Source organism: Aulonocara sp. 'chitande type north' Nkhata Bay, linkage group LG9, assembly GCF_057382095.1.
Source record: "Aulonocara sp. 'chitande type north' Nkhata Bay isolate Kocher_YH1m ecotype deep benthic linkage group LG9, A_spYH_male_GT1.1, whole genome shotgun sequence".
Classification (NCBI taxonomy): domain Eukaryota; kingdom Metazoa; phylum Chordata; class Actinopteri; order Cichliformes; family Cichlidae; genus Aulonocara; species Aulonocara sp. 'chitande type north' Nkhata Bay.
In genome coordinates, this window is record NC_141352.1 from 22,689,357 (window position 1) to 22,711,274 (window position 21,918).

General features: G+C 41.0%; 1 protein-coding gene across 1 annotated transcript in view; it reads left to right on the forward strand.

The window, feature by feature from the left end:
- Window positions 1–21,918, forward strand: part of LOC147322156 (nuclear receptor-binding protein 2-like) — a 43,151-nt gene that overhangs the window by 15,589 nt on the left and 5,644 nt on the right. The window contains exons 2-8 of the mRNA XM_086306567.1: window positions 19,313–19,435; window positions 20,002–20,103; window positions 20,191–20,280; window positions 20,654–20,694; window positions 20,781–20,875; window positions 21,559–21,582; window positions 21,680–21,766. Of these exons, the coding sequence (XP_086162693.1) occupies window positions 19,313–19,435; window positions 20,002–20,103; window positions 20,191–20,280; window positions 20,654–20,694; window positions 20,781–20,875; window positions 21,559–21,582; window positions 21,680–21,766 (562 nt within the window). The remainder of the gene's footprint in view (window positions 1–19,312; window positions 19,436–20,001; window positions 20,104–20,190; window positions 20,281–20,653; window positions 20,695–20,780; window positions 20,876–21,558; window positions 21,583–21,679; window positions 21,767–21,918) is intronic.

The following is a 21,918-nucleotide window of genomic DNA, read 5'->3' on the forward strand; positions in this document are numbered from 1 at the left end:
AAGTCCTAAAGCAAAGCTCAGACGTTTCTTTTCTTGTATGTTTTTGTTCTTCTCAACACACAGGCTGTGTCTTCGTGCACAGCTTAAATAATTTTATAGAGCTTTTATATCACCTAAATGTCTGTGCGAAAGTGGCCGTTCATAATGCACATAAAACACGATACATGGTGGAATTTTAATCTACACTTTGAGAGCTTTCTAAGTATAGCCTTATGGTTTTATAATACACTCACATACAGTGTTATAATAACAGCGTAAGAGTTTATTTCCTGCTATGTCCTGTAATGTGAATCCTTTAATAGATGTTTAGTCTTCCTGCTGCTTGCAGTCTGATTGGCATAATGGATCCTTTAGTACAAAGCAAAGAGCCTGTAAAGACATTAAAGACTCCTGCAGCCTGGTTGAAATTGCTTGTTTTTTTCACCCTCCCTTTGCTCTAAGGCAAAGGCCAAGCTTCTCACCTCCTCGCAGCTGGCCCAGTGCTGTATGTGGCTTTGATCAGTGAACATGCGCATGTGCATAAACCCTCCTGATGCGCCAAGGTTACCGAAATGCTCTATGAACAGGGTTTAAATCGACAGTAAAGCACATAAGGTTTCATATGCATTTGCTTTTACGACTTTAAATGACGCTCTCTTCACCGTGTTGACCAGCTAGTATGAAAACTCTGTTTACTCAGGTTTCATTCCTCCTGCATTTCAAAGCTAGCAGCTCATATCATGACCTTTGGAATCAAATATGCATATCCTTTTATGTGTGCCAAATGTGCACAGAATAAAGGACATGCACCGAGGCTTGTGCAGAAACACAAAATCTGCAAGATTTTCGTGATGAAATGTGAAGGATGATTTCAGAAATCTCACAGCCTGGAGAAAGAAACGGCTTTGAAGTTTGGAGCGGCAGTGACTACTTCTGGGTGAACAGGCTGTGGCTGAACTGGGTTCATGTGGAGAACAGCATTAGCGAGTGGTTGCTAATTAATTTATGTGACATAAAAGTGAAGCTGTGCATTTAAATCCAATATGATGGCTTTTTGGACACAGTAGATGCGATGAGAGGGTTCAAAAGCTGCACCTCGAGATCATCTTCTCATTCGTCTCCATGGTTCTAGTTCAGCTGCTGTCTCCTGAGAAATCTCATGGTAGAGTCGTATAACCCTTTCACCTTTTACTCATGACTTTGCAATGGATTCTGGATCTCAAAACCGGGATCTTTTAACTCGATTTTCATTTTTAGGCAGTGGATGAAGTTGCAGGGAGCCAAATTTTATAACTAGCCAAGGTGTTGAAGATATGTTGGTGTGTCCGAACAGCATCTGTCGAAAACACAAACCTTGCTCTGTTTTCGAGGGAGTGATCTGAAAATAGCTGTCTGAGCATAACAACAAGGCTGCTTTTCAACAGGAAGTTGTCCATATTTCGACTCGGATATTATTTTTTTGTGTTTATGGACCAGTTCCTGGAATATTTTTCATTGATGGCGCCTCGCATATGGTGTGATGTTTTCCAGCTGCCGTGTCTTTTCTAAGTGGCAAAATTTAGCAGTGATTTTATTTTTCAGCACAAATAATTGACTTGTCGATCGCCCGTGTATTTATTTCTGTCTTCATTTGTTACTCCTGTTGTGATCACTTCATTTAATCAGTAACAGGGTCTCTGCAGAAAAACTGGAATCATTTTTATGCTTGCTTACACTCTCAGCCCTGATAATAACCCATCAATCAGTGCAAGCTAATTTAGTCATCTTGATGCCCTTCATTCAAATTAAATGAAAAGAAAAGCAAACAAAATCTGGCTAATACGCAGGTTTGGTCCAGAGATATTGATTGGGATCTCCTCCTCTTCTTCAGCTAAAATAACAGCTTCCTCGAGGTTGTGGAAAATCAGGTTACCACAACCTCAGCTGCTGTTTGTCCCTGTTTGGCAGACCAAAGCTAATTTGCATGCATAATATGTGTGTGTGTGTGTGTGTTTTGTTGTTTATGCAGCGCTCAGAGGGGGTGAAAGTAAAGCAGGTCAGTGTGAGGCAAGAGCTGCAGTAACTGAGGACACACAAGTTTACTGTAGGAGCGAAGGAATCTTTTGACACAGTGTTTATGATAGCTGTTCTCTGTTTGGGCCAGGGGTTATTTTAGGAGCGAGCGGAAGTTCATGTCTCATTTATTTTAGGAGCGAGGGAAGTTCGTGTCCCATTGATATAACTTTTAGTCAGCAGAAAAGCAGCGCGTGCAGTGGGTAGGAGGAAGTAATCCACCCTGGGTAGATCAAAGAAATGTATACATTTTTGAATTTATTTAAAACAGCCCTCCTGTTACTGCTTTTGGTGTTTCGGTTTCCGGTTAAGGCTCGGATTAAGATAGTTTGCTGGCCTATACAGAGGGATATTTTATTTGATTCTTTTTATTGAATGAGTTGCATTTAAATGTACATTTTAAATTAAATATTTATACTTCCACCTTCAGATTCACTAAATTCTATTTTTAGAGATAAGCTTTTTATTCGTAGGAAACTTTAGAGCACCCAGTTACTGTGCATTCAATGCAGAAGGATATATCAAAAATAAAAATCAGTGCCCACAGAGAAAAGTTAAATCTAGCTTTGCATCATGAATTTCCCTTTTGATTTGTTTGTGTGTTGTTGTTTTTTTTACTTTATTATAAGGAATAAAGAGATTGGCTGAAAAAGGGTATTATAATTTTGATGGCCCCATATTGGGTCCCTTTTATAGTTCACTTACTGGACAGATTTAACCTTGAATATTTGCACTGGCACACTGTGAGTCTGGCTCCTTCACTTCCTCCTCAGGTCCATCCTGTTTAGGGCGACTCTGAGGTGTGCAGTGACATTTTGGCCAAATGACCACTTACCAGCTGAAAATGCCAAAAGTAGCCCAGATTATGTGCGAATGAGTCTGCTTTCTGGAAAAACAATGGCTAATTGTTTTGATGCCTGCTAAAACCTCAGTTTCTTACCAGTTTGGGTAAGGAAGTCGTGCACCACTGCAGAAGCAGCTCGTGCGTGGCTGTTCTCAGTGTGAACAGCTTACTACTGCTTGTCCTATAGCCCTATAGTGATGACAGCGCACATTGCAATTGTTGATGCCTTGTGCAGGAACTGCGGACGGGTAGGTGAGGGTTAGATAAACATGCGCTAACCCTCACCCAGTGGTGCTTTCACAGACACTGCTATTGAGCTTTGCAATGTTTTGTAACAGGCCGTGCATGTGTGCCAACAAGCTTTTGTTTGAACACGTGCTGAAAAGCCAGCTCAGGTTGACTCTCACTTTCTCAGTTTAATCCCCCTGGATGATAGAAGCCACATGATAAACACAACTCTCTCTCTGCTTTGTCATCCGATTCAAGTCTACCTCGCCTTAGCCTTGCTCCTTTTCTCCACATGGGGCTTTCTTAACAAGCTCAACATCACCCACTTGACTAATTGAGGCCCGTAAACTCAACGGTAGCTGCGAGACAGAAACTTTTGCTTAAGTGAATCCTTGCATTCCTCTTAAGTGGTTTCTTCTGCCTGACGGTTTTGGGTGTGTTACGAGCTAACGTCTAAACCAACATGTGTGAGCACACCGCTGCTGTGCTCAATCCATGCTTGTAACTGTTGCTGGTTGGCTACTCTGGCAGGTACTCAGTAAGCCTTTGCGCTGCTTGCCAGTGCTTTTCGGCATTTAGCTTGAGTCACCCTTTTGGCCTGCTGGAAAGCCACACTGCAGTAACCCCTGCTGGAGATGTAGAGGAAGGGGGTGTGAGGTAGCGGTCGGTGAAGCTCACTTTACGTGTTGCTGTTCCGCTGGTAGAAGTGTGCGCGGATTTACGAGCGTGAGTTGTGTAATCCAGTGGGCAGAAATTAGCCTGCTTTATGGAGAACTTTTAGTACTAGGACAGACTCAGCCAGACCCTGTTAAGCTTCTCCAGAGTCAACTGCAGATGGTTTTAAAGAAACAGGAAAGGGGCCAGTTTCAAGCTGCTGCGAAGACCCCACAGACCCACGCACAAACACACACACACACACACACACACACACACACACACACACACACACACACACACACACACAAATACTCTTTAGCAACAGAGTTAGGAAAAAGGAGCAACTGCAAAACAATCAGTCCTTGTTTTATAAAGCTTCTTCTGTCGTTATCAGTCTTTCTTAGGTGCCAAAACACTCTGGATGTGTGAGCAAGCGAGGTTGTGTTTGAAACAAGGTGCCTGTATTGTTAATACTGCGGTCTTTTCTGGAAGCCCAAGAGTCCGCTGTAGTCTAAAACTTGCAAACCTCCATCGACGTCGATTTGTATTTCTGTGCAGCTGCAGCTCAATTTAAACGTGCACTTCCAAAGCACAGATTTCCTCACCTTCTAAATGTAATTGAAACGAATTAAAATGCATCGAAATACCCGTGAACTAACTTAGTTTTTTTTTTTTAAACATCACATGGCTTTGAATCCTCGGCATTTCCCTCATGCAAAGTCAGCTGCAGCACAAACACTGCTGGAAAATGTCCTCAGGCCATTTATTTAAAGAGAAGCAGAATGAAGGCATGCAGAAGCATATTCCATGAAAGTTTGAGTCTGTCGTAGTGTCTTCAGTAGTCTTGCAGTTAGCAGCTAAAGAGCAGCTATGTTGTGAGCTGGAGGAGACCAAAACAGAGCTTAAAGAGGAATTTAAATGTTACCCTTTAAATGGTTGTTATCATTCCCATAGGAGTCAGTAATAGGGCCACCCTGACCTACCCCCACCTGAGTAGGCTTACTGGGCCTAATAATGCTGCTCTGTGTCTTCTTTTGGTACTTTGATTAATTGATTTTTTTTAAAACTCTATTAATGTTAAATTCTAAGTGCCAAAAAATTATATTTAAATGTGTCTGAAATGTAGTAGCCTAAAAAGTAAAAAGTGTCATAACATAGAAACTTTACTCGAGTACACGAGCAGTATTTAAGTAAATGCAGTTAGATATCACCAGAGATTGCAGACTTATGGAAAGTATTCAGACACTCCTCTGCCTGCAAGAGCGGCCTTAATAGTTTGCCATTTTCACCATGGGAAAACCAGGAGTTTGTTTTTGTTTGCGAGGCCGCACACTGTGGTCAGGCCAAGAGTGTAAAGAGCCTCTTCCTGTTCAGAACGGGACACTGGAAAAGCGACTATAAGAGTTGGGAGATGTATTGACATGAAAAGCGAGCGTGCCAAGCAGTTGTAACAGCCATCAATCAGCCCCTGGGAGAAAACGGAGAACAGAGGAGCGGCTGATGATTCGCACAGATTCACACAATTATGACTCAGCATGAGTGTGTACCTCTGCAGGCGCCGTGAAATTAGAGAATGAGGCTTTTACTGATAGTTTATGCAAAGATGTTGGTCTGCAGGAATTTTCCTGCCTCTGCGAAACCGCTTGTTGTTGCTGCTACAGCACTGATAACAACAACTTATTTGAGTGAATACAGTAATTTAAAGAAATCAGAAGAATGCTTCAGGATCTGTACTAATCTATAAGATTCATCTACAGCTCTTATTCGGCGAACAAATAAACTTTCTTGAGCACCCACAGAGCTGGTTTGTCTCCTGGATTTCAAGACGTAATTTTGTAACTCCTCCAGAAAGACACTACTGTGGACAACTTAAAAAAAAAGAGTTTTGTTACGAGAAATACAGACGTTTTGGCCACAGTCTTCCCAGGAGTGACATCCCAGGAAATTCACCCCAAGCTTAGACCATGCGGTGAACGCAGAAACTGCCAAGAGCTTTATCACAGACTCTACAGGCCTCAGCATGTTAAATGTTAAAGGTTATGACAGTACAGTTTAAAAAACTGAACAAGTATGGCTTTTTTGGAAGGGCTTTGTCTTTTCTAAAAAGAACTGCTTAGGTTTGCAAAGTTTTATCTGAACAAACCACAAGACTTCTGCAACAATGTGCTTTGGACACATGAGACCAGAGTGGAGATGTTTCACCATAATCCACAGCACCATGTTTTGAGAACAACCAAACACATCAGCACAAATATCTCATACCAGCTGTCAGGAACAGTGGTGGAGGGGTGATGGTTTGACCTTCTTTTGTAGCCACAGGACCTGGGCTGCAGTCACAGAGTCAACCATGAGCTCCTCTGTATATTCTATAGTCAAATGTGAGCACATTTGACTGACAAATCCACAACAGAACAGCTGAAAAAGAAAAGAATCAAGGTGTTGCAATGACCCAGTCAAAGTCCTGACATCCTGTGGTGGGAATGTGCATAAACAAATGTCCACAAACCTCAGTGCACTGAAGCAACATTGTAAAGATGAGTCAGCCAAAGTCCCTCCACAATGATATGAGCGACTGATCAGTCATTTACTTCAAGTTATTGCTGTTAAAGGTGGTTCAGCGAGTTTCTGAATCATGGGGTGCACATGTGTATTCACAGAACTCTGTGGTTTTGTTTGCATGTTTAAAAAAGTGCAGCAATTGGTTTTAGACCCAGATAGGCTATACTAGTGGGTTTTAATCTTACATGTGGCTTTTTATCTTTTTCAGTGTAAAGTCATTTGAGAGCTCCTTCCATCCATCCTTTTTAAAAAAGGGTTTAAGAGTTTATCAGAACGACTGTGCACCCAAATATCCTGTTATAAAGTCTCCTAATCACAATACATAATAAAAAGCAGAAAAAGTCTGCTGGTGTGGCTGTGTTCCCCTCTTTCTCACCTGTTTCCTCTAAAATCTAAAATCATAGCTTCTTAAAACCACAAGTCAAAAGGCCGAGGAGCTTAGACGACGTGTTCCACTGCTGCAAAATCTGTGACGGAGATTTATCTTGTTACGTTACGCAGGCTTAATCTTTCACTTGAGGCAAGAGGCAAACGGAGACCCACGTGGTTACTGGAGGTGTGATAAGGCGGGGTGTTATTTATCCCACGTAGGCCTGTCCTCTTCTCTCCCAGCCCATAATAGTTGAGCCAAGATGCTAGCTCACATGCTTATCAGATTGCGCCTGCTACTCATATTCTTCATGCTAGATAAAGAGATAGAGAGGTGAATGCAGCATACAAACAAGATATACTTGTCATCACCTATTAAATTACTGTTTTGTTTTGTCTGAATACTAATGGGTTTTCTTAGCTGCATTTCACCTGATTACTGTTATAAATGTCAGTCAAGGCTTTTATCTTCTGCGTCTTAAAAGGATTAGCAGGAAACTGAGTAAACACACACTTGCAGGTTTGCCGATAAATTGTTCCCCGAGGGCTCCGACCTTGTAGGTTTTTCTCTTTCCATTTCAACACAGGAACATGTGATTGGTTGAAATAAATGGGTGTGTGTTTGGAGGTGAGTAGGGCCTTTCAGGAAAGTTCATGAAACATGACGTGAACGAAGTTTTGTTCAGAGCTCTCAGCAGACTGATTGGAGTGCACAGAGTCATCTGCTGCTGGCTGATTAATTGAAATTTTTGATTTTTCTGGTCTAGTCAGACAAAGTTATTAGAGGGCGTTTGTTTAGGCACGTTTCTCTGTTGGCTCACATTTTACAGATCTGCTCTTTAATCTGTTAAATGGCTACGATTTAGATGACAATTAAGACCAAGAGATAAACAAAAATAACACGGTTGTACAGGATACATTCTCACAGTTTTTGCTAAAACTGAAAAAAAACATTACTGTCATTACTGAACTTTTGACCGAGTATTTCCCCTCACTGATGCTTTTTTTAAACATTTTTAAATGTGATGTGAGATCTTTCATACTCTAAAATTGTGGTAGTCTAACTTTATCCTTAATCAGATTTACAGATTTTAACTCTGGCCCTTTATGGGTCATGATTATAGGCTATGAGTTGTCTAGTTGCAGCTGGGTGGATACTTTTCTCCTCCTATCACTGGTACAAGTTCAACTTGATTTTATGGGCCCAGAGACTTTTTGTGTGCGGGCTATTTTAGATGTTATCAAGTCTAATCTGGTCTTCCTGTCCTGAGTGTAACCAGTGGTTTGCACTTTGCTGTAAAACCTCTGTTTACATTCATGAAGGCGTCTCTTGATTGCTCAACACCAGTGTTTGTAGAGACAAAAGTACTAAAAATGTGGATTGTCTAAATCGGCTTTAGAAAAGTCTGCTTTTTTTGCCCCATAAGTCTAAAAATTAAAAAACCTTGTTGTGTGCAGGAACTGTCTTTACTTTAATTCAAGCAAAAAGAACAATTTTCTTTCTACTGTCTCCACCAATCGTAGAAACTCACAGCTCTCTTTGTTCTGTCTTCTTCCCCTCACCCCCAACTGGTCGAGCCAGATGCCTACGCCTGGTCTGCCCGAGGTTTCTTCCTGTTAAAAGGGAGTTTTTCCTTCCCACTGTCACCAAAGCTCTTGCTCATAGAGGATAAACTGATTCTTGGGATTTTCCCTGTTTTCTTTGTATTATTGTAGGTTCTCTACCTTACATTATAAAGCACATTGGGGATAGTGTTGTTGTGATTTGGCACTTTCTAAATAAAAGTGAATTGAATTGAACTGAATTGAGGCCATAAACACTGCGATCTGAGGTGAGAGTGATGTCATTCCCGAGTTGACTCTGTTCTACTAGTAGTAATAGTTGGAAAAACAACGCAGTGCTTACATTTTATGCATTTTATGCTTAAAAGCATGTTCATAATTAGAACTCAAAGAGAGTCACAAAGACTACAAGTCCTACAGTTTTACTCCTGCTTACGCTCCCTGCTACCATCTTGGATCGTGAAGTCAAGGTTGGTGCAACTTCCCCGAGTTTCTGAGTCAAAAGTCCAACCAGAGAGGGGGTTCCATGGAAAAAACCTGACTGAGACCCCGGGATTTCCCACTTCCCGTTCCAAATGGAATCCAGCGTGATGTTTGCATCCCGCTGTGCTGTCATGATCACAAGCCTCTAGTCACAGGTAGATGTGCGCTTCTCCCCTATTTTAAGTATGTGAGTTTTAGTAACGTCTTTACTGAGTCATCATCCAGCACTCCCTGGGATACAAGAGGAAAACTGTGATTAATTAAAGCAGCCAAGCAAAGTTTTTGTCTGTATATTAGTGTCAACATTAGGAGCTGCTGGATCCATGGGGGGAATGATCAATTCTGAGTTTTAGTTGTTGCTTAAAATAGTTGGAAGATAAATTGGTAACACATTCATACGTACTTAAACCCGACCTTGGAGCCTGCCGTTGCTAAGTAACTAGCACATGCAGACACATATGTTCAGTCACAAAACCAAACCACGTTCCCTGCTCCTGTCAAGTAAAACCTTATTTTCCAGGAATGACAGTCAAAATGTTAACGTGTTGTGTAATAAAGCACTTCAGCGCTTCCCATGCTTATCATGTCCCAGTGAGAGCAGCTTCTTACTTCCTGAAATACAGCTGTGGTCTGCCATCTCTCCCCCACGCCGGCCCTATAAATGTGTGCTTTGTCACAGTGACAATGGGAGCGAGCACAGTGTGGACAGTGTAATCTCGAATTCCTGGTACAGACCGAAACACGCCACAGACGATTACCTCTGCAAAACACATCTGCAGAAATCAGACATTTTCTAATCTTTTATTTTTTCAAAGCTTCCAGTTTAGACCTCTGTGAAGGCTGTCTGCCTTTATTGGTGCTTTATTTGGTTTTTATCCAGACCTTTTAAAGAAAATAGGTCCTGTTTTGAAGCACAGTAGTGCATTAATTTTTTCTTTTCTATTTTTCTGTCCTTACAAACGAGGCTGATGAACATTTCCGTCTGTGTCCTGTTGCAGTTTGTTTCAAGCAGCTCTCCCCACTGTGTTCATCTGCTCGGTTAACCCGCCTTGATCCTCTGCATTCCTCTTCATGGGGAAGCTTCAGCTGCTTTTATGAGAACATGAATAAGTGAGACGCGATGAGGGATGATTTGCCTAATATCTCTTTGTGAGCCCGTGTGACCTTGTGCGTATTTTGAAAAGAGGTCAAACCTTTTAGGCTCTGAAAATCCAAGATCACAGCTGCAGTTTAATTTAAATAATGTGGAGTATGACGGACGGTAATTTGAGCTTGCTCCAGATAAGTTAATGTGAATTTTCCTGATAGTTAGAAATGCCTCACATGCGCATAATCTGCCATCTAAATAGGAATCGAACCTGTTTGACCTGTAACTACTGGTGCCATCATGTTGCGCTTCACGCTGAGCAGACACACATGCTGTGTGCGACGATGACCTGATTGTGTGCTGCACATCTGACATCCGGATGCGAGGGAGAGCGATCTGGTGAGACAGCCTGCACGGCGGGGCGGGTAGAGGTCAGCAGACGGTCGTGGCTTAAAGACCTGACAGGAGGCAGGTGGAAAGCACAAGATCGCTTATGGAGCAGTCGGAGGGCTTGATGGCGGTAGTAGTGTTGAAGTTTCTGGGTTTTTTGGCAGATGTTAAGGGAAAAGAAATATTTTTTACTACAGAAACAAACAGGTTCAGTGTTGAAAAAGGATTTTTTTTACAAGCTGGATAAAGAGCTGTATAATATCTCCTGTTCCTTTCCAGTGTGGTTTGTTTGACTTGAGCAAACTTGCAAAATCATTATGAAACCATTAGTAAAGTATGCCAGTCTCTCAACTATGACGTCTCTTAAACCACAGCAGTCAAAACAAACACTAAACCTATTTTGCACACAGCTGGACAGAACCTATCCAAATATGGGTAAGATGTAACCAGGCCCAAAAGCCAAATTTAAGTAGCATACAATATAGACAAGTACCTGTTTCCAGCAAAGGCAGGAGTGCTTGGTGGCAGCTCATCATAAGTCAAAGTGTTGCTTTCATCTGAGTGCACAGTTATGGCTAATACTCCAAATGTGACAGCACTCAGAAGTTTAGGCGATAAAATGTCTGTGAGAACATTCGTAAGAGACACATGTGCAAATTTCTTTGGCATCATGGTCGACCATAACCATGATTCTAATCACAAGTTGGGGAATGATGGTCGGATGAGGCCAACACGGGAAGAATTTCTGGAATTTTCAGGAGGGTGAAGCTCCTCAACGCGGTGGTCTTATGTTTATAAAAAGACTTCCAGTCCTATAGATGTCTACGGGAAAACCGTTCAAGCTCTATAAGCACTTTCCTACTGAGCGTATAGGCTCAGTCACTCGTGTTGTGTCATATAAACAAAAGAAATAACCCTGTTTTGCAAATCTTGGTGATCCATTGTGTTAAAATAGGCGATTATCTGTGATACGAAACCACACATTCATAAGTCGTTAGCCAATGAGCATGCAGTTTGACAATCTGACCCGCCCCTCCTCCTTTTGCAACCAAGGTAGTCTCTGCAGAAGTGCTCGTCTCGAACAAAGACTGTAGAAAACTGCAGTCATTGTTCTCAAAGCTTCAGAATGGGAGAAACTAGAGGAGGGCCAACACAGAGTCCACCCCAAGTGGCCACTAGGAGAACTGCAGTTTTTGGAAGCTTTTGGCTTCATTTACTCCTTCAGATGGTGCTGGTTGGTTCAAATGGTTTGGGTTTTTTTTGGCTTTGTTATTTGAACTTTATGCAACTTTTGTCTTGTCTAGGACCAGATCAGAGCGGGCAAAGATGTATGTGTGGGATAATTGTTAAATATAGAACATTTTTAATGTTGATCTCAGAAAACTTTGACGTTGGTTGCTGTCTCATCTAAAGTTACTTAAGCCTGTAAAAGTGTGTCAGTAAATAGGTGATAAATACAAATATCTGTAATCAGATAATATCATTTTAAGCTGGTAATGCTAAATGTCAGTGTGCTTAAAATTAAGGTGTGTCTGTTCAGTTTTCTCACATTCATATTTCATATTTTTCTCTACCTCTTCTTGCATTTCCTGCAACATTTCAGTCCACCTCCTTGATGTTGCTCCTCTTTGATGCCTCAGAGGGAGAGGGCACAAAGCGACAAAGAAAGATGCCTGAGCTCATTTACATACACCGGCACCGCAAGTATCTAGCATAGCTTGATTTCTTGGGTGTGTTGCCTTCGCTGTTCTAGATGTGGTTATTAAATATTAATGCGGTGCGGTGTAGCAGCTCATCGTTGAGGTATGAGGTGTGGGAAAACGCAAGATACCGAGGTGGTGGAGACAAAGCCCTTTGTAAGGCTTGGTCCCACACATTGTCAGACAAAGACCCCCTTTCACTGAAGAACCCTCTGCTGAAAGGGTTCTGCCGTACAGTAGCTTAGCCCTCTCGTTGCCTGTTCGTCTGCCGATGCTTCCTCAGTCCATTTTCCCTCCAGCTGACTCATCAGGCACCTCATTCCCATTTTTCGGATAATTCACTGGCCTCGAGCCAAAAAAAAGAGGAAAAAAAAGCTCAAACTGTCACTACAGATGCTCCAGCCGGCATTTGTAATCATGCTGTAGAGGAAAACACTTGCAGCTTTGATTTCAGCTGTGCACAGAAAGCCGGGTGTGTCTTTCACCAGGATACTTATGAATTATACTGTGAACCGCTCTCTCTGTACAGTTTACAGACATCCTGCAGCACTCACTCAATGACTGTACAGCTGAATCATCTGCTTTTCTCTAACAGTTTTAACAAAAACTGACAAACATTATAACCTTGAAGGTTTGAATTATTGTCTGTGTTAGACTGTCTCAGTTATTCACACTCTGAGCTTATGATGTACAATCTGAAAAAGGTCTATAAACCCAAATCTGTCAGAGTGCTCTTTTAAGTAACTCTTTAGTTTCTTTTTTGGGACATATAAGAAGCTGTTCCATCAAACTATAAGAGAATGGTGACCAAACAGCTAAAAGTATGTAAGGGTAAGGCTGTGTGAATCTCCACGTGTTATAGTTTGATCTTTAGTGCAACCTACTGTCCTTTTACTTATTATAATTTATTATTATAGAGCAGCTTTATGTTTCTTGGTTAAGACACATTTGTACTTACACCCATAATAAATCAGCTGTTCTAATTAATACACATCTGATCAGATCCAGCAGGCAATGAAGCCATCAGCGTGTTCTCTATAAGAGCACAACATGTCATTCTCAGAAAACAGTCGGGTCCACAATATGCGTCAGAGTAGCTTTAGGTGGCTTATAAAGTTATTGTGGTTTAGATTTGATGCCGTTCGCTGAAAAGCTCTGTTGTTGTTGTTGTTTTTACTCAGAACTTCATGAAATGTTAGTAAGTGTTAGTTGATTCTGCTGGTAGTCCACCACACCCAGGATTTTAGCCATTTTTCAGTTTTTTTCTATCAGCAGTGAATTACTCTCAGCTCTCTTGTGGGCGGGATCTAAATACGCTCAGTCTCCATGAGATTTACTTTCGTGGAAATATGTTGGTTTGTTTGGTTTATTTAGCATATTAAAAACTGGCAGTCGATAAAGTTGTATTTTTCTCTTTAAAGAATGAAAAAAGGTGTTCGAATCAAGGAAGAGAATATCTGAAAACGTTACCATGTGTAAGTGAGATGTTTACACGTTGGCTAAAGTAGTAAGAGGTTTGTGTTACAGTCCTCCAGATCCGGTTTTAACTGGCTCACATGTAGGTTTAACAAACATCAGAATAGAAGCTGTTTTGACATGAACAGACGATCCTTAAATCCTTTTCCACACCCTATACCCACCTCCCTTAAGCCAGCCAATCAGAGCCCAGCATGTAAGGTACTGTTTATGAGTCTCACACTACCACGACCGAGCTGCATACCCCGCTTAAACCCCTGGGGCGTCGAAGCTGGGACAAGTGACGGAGTGTTTCACAACCATCAGAGAAAATTAACAACAGCTACACATTGATGGCAGAAGGGAAGGAATTCCCCCTGCTGTCTGCAGGTCAGAGTACTGCGCTCAAGTAATCAGATTATCATCTCTCACTGAGTAGTGAGATTATATGTTATGTCTCCTCCACTGCCCAACTCGAGTATAAAGAGAAGCTTTAAGAGAGCTCTACAGTTGCACTGCGTTTGAGGAGTAAACAAGCCACAGTGAGGCTCGCTCGTGTCGTGAAGATATTTGTGGAGTCTGAAATGTCAAAATGTGAAATCTTCATATTTACAGCATTGCTTCTCGTCTTCTGCCTGTGCGGTTCAGTTAACACACGTCCTCCTGTTAGACGCGGATACAGAAAGCTGTTTTGACTCCATTCACCGCGGAGTCAAAGACGATGAAGCACGGCACAAGCGGCGCTCTGTCGAATACATCAATGGTTAGCATTTAACAGTAATAAGCAGTAATTAAGGTGGAGAGACGGGCCTAAATAATAGTGGTTTAGTTGCTACCCTGTCATCTAGCTTTGTGTTGGTTCTCAGCTGTTCTCCAAAGACACCCAGATGAGATTTTAAGATGATGGTGCTGACAGGGAGGTATCAGGTTAGCTTTTTATTTTCTTTTAAATGTATAAAACTTGTTATCCCAGCTGTTAGAGAAGAGATGAGAAGAAGCAACATTAGATTAGTGGATGATTAAATTTGATTGAATTTGATGGCAGGAAATTGTCCATCCATCCATCCATCCATCCATCCATCCATCCATCCATCCATCCATCCATCTTTGCACTGATCCAGGGGAACACAGAGGAGTTTCCAGGCCAGTCAGGGGATATATGTATCCCCCCAGCATGTCTTGGGTGTGGCCTCACCTAGGAGGCATCCTAGTCAGATACCTGAATCACCTCTGCTGGCTGATTTCAATGTGGAGCAAGAGCGGCTCTACTCCAAGTCCCTCCCAATAGGGCTGGGCCATATCATACCGTTCACGGTAATACCGGTATAATTTTGGGCAACGATAGAAAAATGAAATATCTCGATAGAATATGGGTAAAAAGCATGGCGGCGAAAGCAAATCGTTGAATGATACGGATGAACCAGAATTGGTTTGTAAAAATGCTGCAACTTCAATGGTGTGGAACTGGTTTAGCTTTTGTCTGTCAGATACACAACAAAGCACTATTTTTGGTAGAGCATGCTTTTTTGGAAAATACGGCACACTTAAAATCAATCCTTTGACTTTTCTGAAAATCGACAGTGCCCCTTATAATCTAATGGGCCTTATGTATGAATTCTGGTTGTGTTTACTGACCTCGAAACGATTTTATGTACACGGCGCTCGAAAATCTGTCAAATGTTTTAGTACGACTTTGCTAAGCTACGAACCCGCACTGCTTGATGGATTGTCGGAGCATTACGGCTGTCGTAGGCAGGAGCCTGGCGGAGTGATACGTACTGTGCTTCAACATAATATTACCGTATTGTGTGTGTAATACCTCTTTTTAAGTTTTGTGGATATTCTACATGGTTATGCTGAGGATATGTCGGCCAATTTCCACTGGAAATGCCTTTCGGTTAAACTGTCAGCAAGGAATTTGCATTTGCACTGTTAAATTTGTATATAACTTTAATGCACTTAAAAAACAGCTGCTTGTTTAAGTGAAAATACATTGATGTTTTGTTTTGTTTTTTTTCCACTAATAAAGTTGTGGAGTTGTAAAGTATTTTGTCTAGTGTCAATTACATCGTCAGTTATATCGTTATCGCAAATTTTCAAATGTATATCGTGATAAATATTTTTGGTCGTATCGCCCTGCTCTACCTCCCAAATGACTGAACTCCTCACCCTATAGCTAAAGGAGAGGTCAGCCACCCTTTGGAGAAAGCTCATTTCCGCCGCTCAGCACTTGAGGACAACTTCATAGTAAAGAGGTTGAAGCCCCCAAATCTGTTCAGAATTCATCCTGCCGTCATGTAAAAGACCCCAAACATTCAGCCAGAGTCGTGTATTCAGCAGTAATAAGAAACAGGAGTCCTCGTAGGCCAGCACGGCTGTAATGATATCTCGAGGGCAGCAATAGGAATTCACTACCACATGCGGTCTTGTTGATTCAATCCATATGCTCATTAATTATGATTTGAGTCCAGAGTTCTCTCTGTTTGAACAGATCTCAGCAACACTGTGAAGACTGTTTAAGCCCTTCACTTTTCTTTTTATTTACTGTGGTACCGTTAAATCAAAGTAAAGAGAAACAGACCGTCAGCTGAATTGGTAAACTGTAAAAGAGCTGAAATCTCTGGCTCGTCTTGAGTCCACATTCCAGTTTTATGCAGTTTTTTCTTGACTTTATGTAATTGTGAGAGCCAACGGCCAATCAAATTGTCACTGTGATGACATAATAAAATCTATAATTGTGCAGTTTTAGCACATTTAACCAAATAAGTGTCATCACATCAATAAGAGCCTACACATGGTTCTGTTTGGGCTCTTGAGGAACCACAGCAGTGGAAACGGACTGAATCAGGAGATGTGCAATTCCGGGAAGGACAGGGCACAAAAGAGTATAAGTAGCAAATAAAATCTAAAAACTAAAAAACAAAAAACAAAACCCTTTTGCAAGAATTTTATGAATAGACCTCTCAGCTGAAGGCCTCAAGTAGATGCTGAGTATATTGCAGTTTGCTGACAGTACTGATTTACTGATAACTGTGTAATGAAAAACTCAGTGCTTAGACTGTGCTTCTGAAGTTCAAGGTACAATATAATAGGATAAATTATAAATATAGACTATAGAGAACTAAAAACCTACTAATATAGTTTATTGATCCTCATGAGGAAATCTGAAAGAGGTCAGAGGTTCAAATATCTGCTCGATTTATCAAGATATCATATATTTCCAAACGCGCTCCGACGTTTTCGGAGACGTCTGTGACCCGCCAGCTCCATAGCAGACAGCAAGGTCGAGGATTATTAGAGCCGGCGAGAACAGCGGACTCCCGGCACATCGTTTTTTGTATTGGGTGTCCACTAAAATAAAAATAAAAGCGTTCTAACATCTCACCTGCTTGTTTTTATTAAGGTATGTACACGTATGTACATGTACACTATTTTTATTAATAGAGATTTCACTACTGAGGTTAAACATGATATATAAGTCACTTAGATCACTTCTAAATGTTAATGTTTGGTTTATTTCAGTGTTTTATTTGTTCCTGAGTAAACCGGTTTGGCTGTGATTAAAGTTAAGCTTCATAACATATTACTCGCAGTTAAATTAAGAGGGGATGGCAGTAAAAACTCTGGACCTGTGACATCATCAAGTACACTGGTGTTCCAATTGTACAAATCGCAAGTCCCTACTCGCGTTCTCGGCGAGTCTGTACTCCCGTGTGCCGAGAACGCGAGTACGTACTCGCGTACTTGAGAATTGACAAAGGGCCAGTGTTTTATACTGTGCTGCTGATGAGCCACACATTGCTAATAACGTGCCAGGGGTGTATTCTGTATTTCCCAACATGCAATTTAGCCAAGTAACATTTTTCCATATTAGAAACTATTATACTATATGCTATATATACTATTATAAAAACCTTTACCAACACCACATATAAATGTTGCATTTCTATTAAAACAACATAACCCTGAAATCCTTATTAAAACACCCCCCAAAAAAACCCAGAAGCAATTCAGCGTACCCAATTCATCCCTGTTTTCTTCTAACCCTCTAACCCTCATTCAAACCTCCCGGGGACACATTTGCCCAAACACCCTAGAGAGGACAAAGTAGAAAACAAGTTAGTGCTTCACCACAAATCCACAAAAAAACACACACAAATACCTTTTGTAATCAGTTATATTTGTGGCTAATATTGTCTCTTTAGCTTACAGCCACCATGTCCACCGCACACAGAGTAGCTGCTCAAGTGCCTGCCAGACAGAATCGCACCAATCAATAAAAAAGCATGAAATATTTATTGTTATTTATATAGTGCTTTTCTACTCTAAGCACTGGCCAGACGCGGGATTAGCAGGAACTGTGGATCCTGCATTGTGCTTGTTGCACTGGACTTTGAGCCCAGTGCAGCCTTTCCACTCCCTGCACCAGCGCAGCTGCTGCATTAAAAACATAGCAGGAGGTTAAATCAGGTCTTCCCAGCCGAGGCAGCAATATCCTGTGATGAACCCTTTGCCTCCGTTGCCACCTCATGCAGTGACAGAGCTGCAGGCTGTCTGCTTCTGCCAGTCTCTGCCTCCTCTTTCCATTCCACTCCCCTTCATTTTTTTCCCCCTGTGTATTTCTTGGAGCTTTGATGCCACCTCCTCCATCTTGTGGCATGCGTCTCATCTCTGTAAATCCCTCGTGCACAATCCCTTCACTTCTTTCCGTCTGTCTACCTTTAATCCATCTCTTCTCTTTTCGCACAAGCTGCTCCGCATCCTCTCGGATGTCTATACCGTTCATCACGTTATAGCCGGCCTGTCTGCATTTATCTTGGCCTCAGTAGAGTGAATTAACTCCCATCTGTCCTGACTGATGGATGCATTAATGGAATGAAAACTGAATTTGCTTAGTACTGCACTCTCTTTAACCCAGACACCCCGATTCGCCGTTTTATCAATGGAGCTGTCAGTGACATAATTCTGCGACTGTGTTATGGGGCTTTTAGTAGATATTATAGACTCAGCAGGGGGTGAAGTCTAATCATTTCAGCCCTGCTTTTCTGTAGCTGAATGTTTTAGGGAGGGCTTGATAACGCTCTGCTCCTTTGTTTTTTTTTTATATTACAGAGAATAATAAGCTGTGCATCGCTCAGGGACGCCAGCATGATCTCATGCTCGTCTAACATTGGGTTTTTTTGTGTATTGGAAACAATAGCACAGAATGTGAATTCCCACCTGGCAGCTATAGCGATTGTCTGTTTTATCAATGGCTACAAATCTGTAAAAGAGTATTTTTATTCTTTTTATTGATAGCTTTTATTGCCAAATTTTAACAAAAACTTTTTTTTCATGGTATTTGTTCAGCAAACAATAGCAGAGAGAAAAAGTTAAGCTCAGTTAAACACACTGGAGTTGGTAGAGACCAAAAGCGGTGAAAAAAATTTATTCTTGATTTAAATATAATATTTTAATTTTCTTACATTTTGTTCTTACAGTATGACAAAGATTTACCAAATAGACCTAAAATAAATGAAAAAACCTCGCAGGAGAGTGTTTACAGAGGTCAGGAGAGAAAGCCAGCGTTCCTTTAGACGTCTACTGAACTGGAAGTCTTTTTTTCCACAACTATCGCCACCTAGAGATCTTCGGATAGATTTAAGAGACTTGCCTTCATTGTTCCAACCTTCAAGCTACGTCCTTGTTTCATGCAGTCTGTGGTTTCGGTGATGTTTACTTGGATGTCTTCCTGTTGTGTAAACAGGCAGCTGTTTGTTATCTATTCACTTTCCATAATAACTTTATAGTTTGACAGTATATTCATGTTGTGTTTACAGCTTTTTCTTCTGTTCCAAGTGTCAAAAAAACTTAGTTATTGTCGTGGTAAATTGTGTAGAACGATAAATTAATATTAGCTGTTGCGTTACATTAAGTCCCGTATGTGTTTCTGTTTGCCCCCTGCAGGTCAGTCAAGGTAATGTTCCAGGTGTGGAAAGTGCCTCTTTGGCCATGGACACGGAGGAAGGAGTGGAGGTGGTGTGGAATGAAGTACTCTTCTTAGACAAGAAAGTCTTTAAAGCACAAGAGGTACCCAAACTCATATAAACCTTTAACTACGAGATCTGCAAATTAAATTCTGGTTCTATTTATTGATTTGTCAACTAAAAAGCCTGGATGAAGCTGGAAGATTTACTGTTATATATAGACACCGGTCATATATCTTTAAGCTCTTACCTTCCTTTTATCACTGCTTGCGGGTTTTTTTTCCTCACGTTGATGTTGCAAGACTGACGTTGAACTCATGGCAGTGGACCTTTTGGCTTTTTTTCTACAGTTTTTTGCTGTTTCTTAGGGGGTCAACACTTAAACAGCTGGACTGGTGCTGACAAAGCTGTGTAGGCCTTTTTTTCCATTCAGAAAACTGATCAAGGGAATTGATAAAGTCATATTTATCCTCACAAGAGACCTATTCCAACAGATAAACACCAGCAAATATAAAAATTGCTGAACTTTAAACCACTCGGGTGATTTTCGTTATTACTGCTTACAAACCACTTGAATTATAAATTGTTAAAGTGTCCCTGATTGATTTTCTAATAGTGTGATAGACTAACGTTTTTAGATGTGAACCATCTCTGATGTGTGATGTTTAGGAGAAGATCAAGGAGATGTTTGAGAACCTGATGCAGGTCGAACACCCCAACATTGTCAAGTTCCACAAGTACTGGCTGGACATGAAGGAGAGCCAGGCTCGAGTAAGGTTTTCAACTTGCTTCCTCTTTTTCACGCACACAAACGCTGGTGCATGAACAGGTTTTCTCTCCTCTGTCTGTGGCACACAGGTTATATTCATCACTGAATACATGTCGTCAGGCAGCCTCAAGCAGTTCCTGAAGAAAACCAAGAAAAACCACAAGACTATGAATGTGAAGGTCAGTGTTTTACTCTGGTCACATACTGAGTCTCACGGTGGCAGCTCAGGGTACTGCAGTCCCATCGCTATTCAGATCCATTTTTCCAGCAGGATTAGAGATTACGTAACACGACACCGCTCAGTCTGCTCAGACATGCATCTTATCCTAACCTGGTGGATTTCAAATATTCATGAGGTTTATTCACAATATCTTCCTTCTTTAAAATAAATTGTAGATAAAGTTAATGTTATTTAACTTTAATTAGCTTTTGGTATTTTCATGCACATATTAAATTAGTGCATTTTATGACAGTGCATATGTTTCCATATTACTCGTGTCTGTTAGTTTAGAGGTGTAGCTCTTCATCTTTCTCTGTTCCCCTTCGTTTCAGGCCTGGAAGAGATGGTGCACACAGATTCTCTCTGCGCTTAGGTACTGACTTATTTGTTCTGTGTGATGTAATCGTGTCTGTTATCTCAGTGTGAGCATTAATAACATGCTTTCTTGTTTGCTGGCAGTTATCTGCACTCTTGCGATCCACCGATAATCCATGGAAACCTGACTTGTGACACCATCTTCATCCAGCACAACGGCCTCATCAAGATTGGCTCAGGTCTGCTCCCAGCAGGGACTTTAATGTTACTGCAAGTAGTCGATCAGCTGGTTTTCTTTTTTTGTACAATAACGTTATTATGACTAATGAAGCCTCTAAAGTGAATTTTCCTCCTTAATATTCGTGCTATTTTTTTCCAGCTAAACCCTCATAACTTCTAAAGCACAGAAGATATGAACATTTGATTTTTAGGACTGAAAAACACCAAACTTTGAGGTTTAGTGTCATGCAGGGCTGTAACCAGGTCGAATCTTTCCCACATTTTAATACCAGATTCTTCTTAACTATAACTTTCTTCTGTGTCAAAACCATTTCCAGCGTAAGTACATTTTAATACTTGTGGTACAGCTCATGGCTTTGAAATCTCCTCGATCTCCACGTGTTCTTTAAGTTAGATTGGTCATACCACAATAATCAAACAACTTTAGGTACAGAAAAGGTTTTTCAAGGTCCTTACAGGGTCTGAATCAGCGACTTTCAGTGGATAATCAGGAGGGCACTGCTCTAAACACAAGTCACAGCAGTTATTCCTGTATTATGTTTTAGCATAGTCAGTCAAAGGGACACATACACCTTATCTTACACTAAATAACAGTACAGTAAAGTACAAAATCAATTAAAATTTTATTTTCATGGCATTAAGCAGAATGAATATCTAAATTGTATTAACTCTCCTCCCACAGTGTGGCATCGGCTATTTGTTAATGGTAAGGGACCTTTTTTGTTTAGTGGTTTAATATCAATTCATTAGTTTTATCTAATATTTAATATCTAATATATTTGTGCTCTGCCTTCTCTTGCCAGTTTTCCCAGATGCAAGTGTTCACAGCAAAGCGAGGCAACATCGCGACGAGCAGAGAAATCTTCATTTCTTTGCTCCAGAATACGGAGGTAAGTGGCATTTCCAGCCAGCTTTCTGTGACGTTGCTTTTATTTAATCGGTCTACATTGATTCCTACCTGACTGTTTGACCTGCAGAGTAAAAATTCAGTCTTTATGTTCACAGTTTAATGTAGCTCCAGACCTCAGTTACTACACATGAA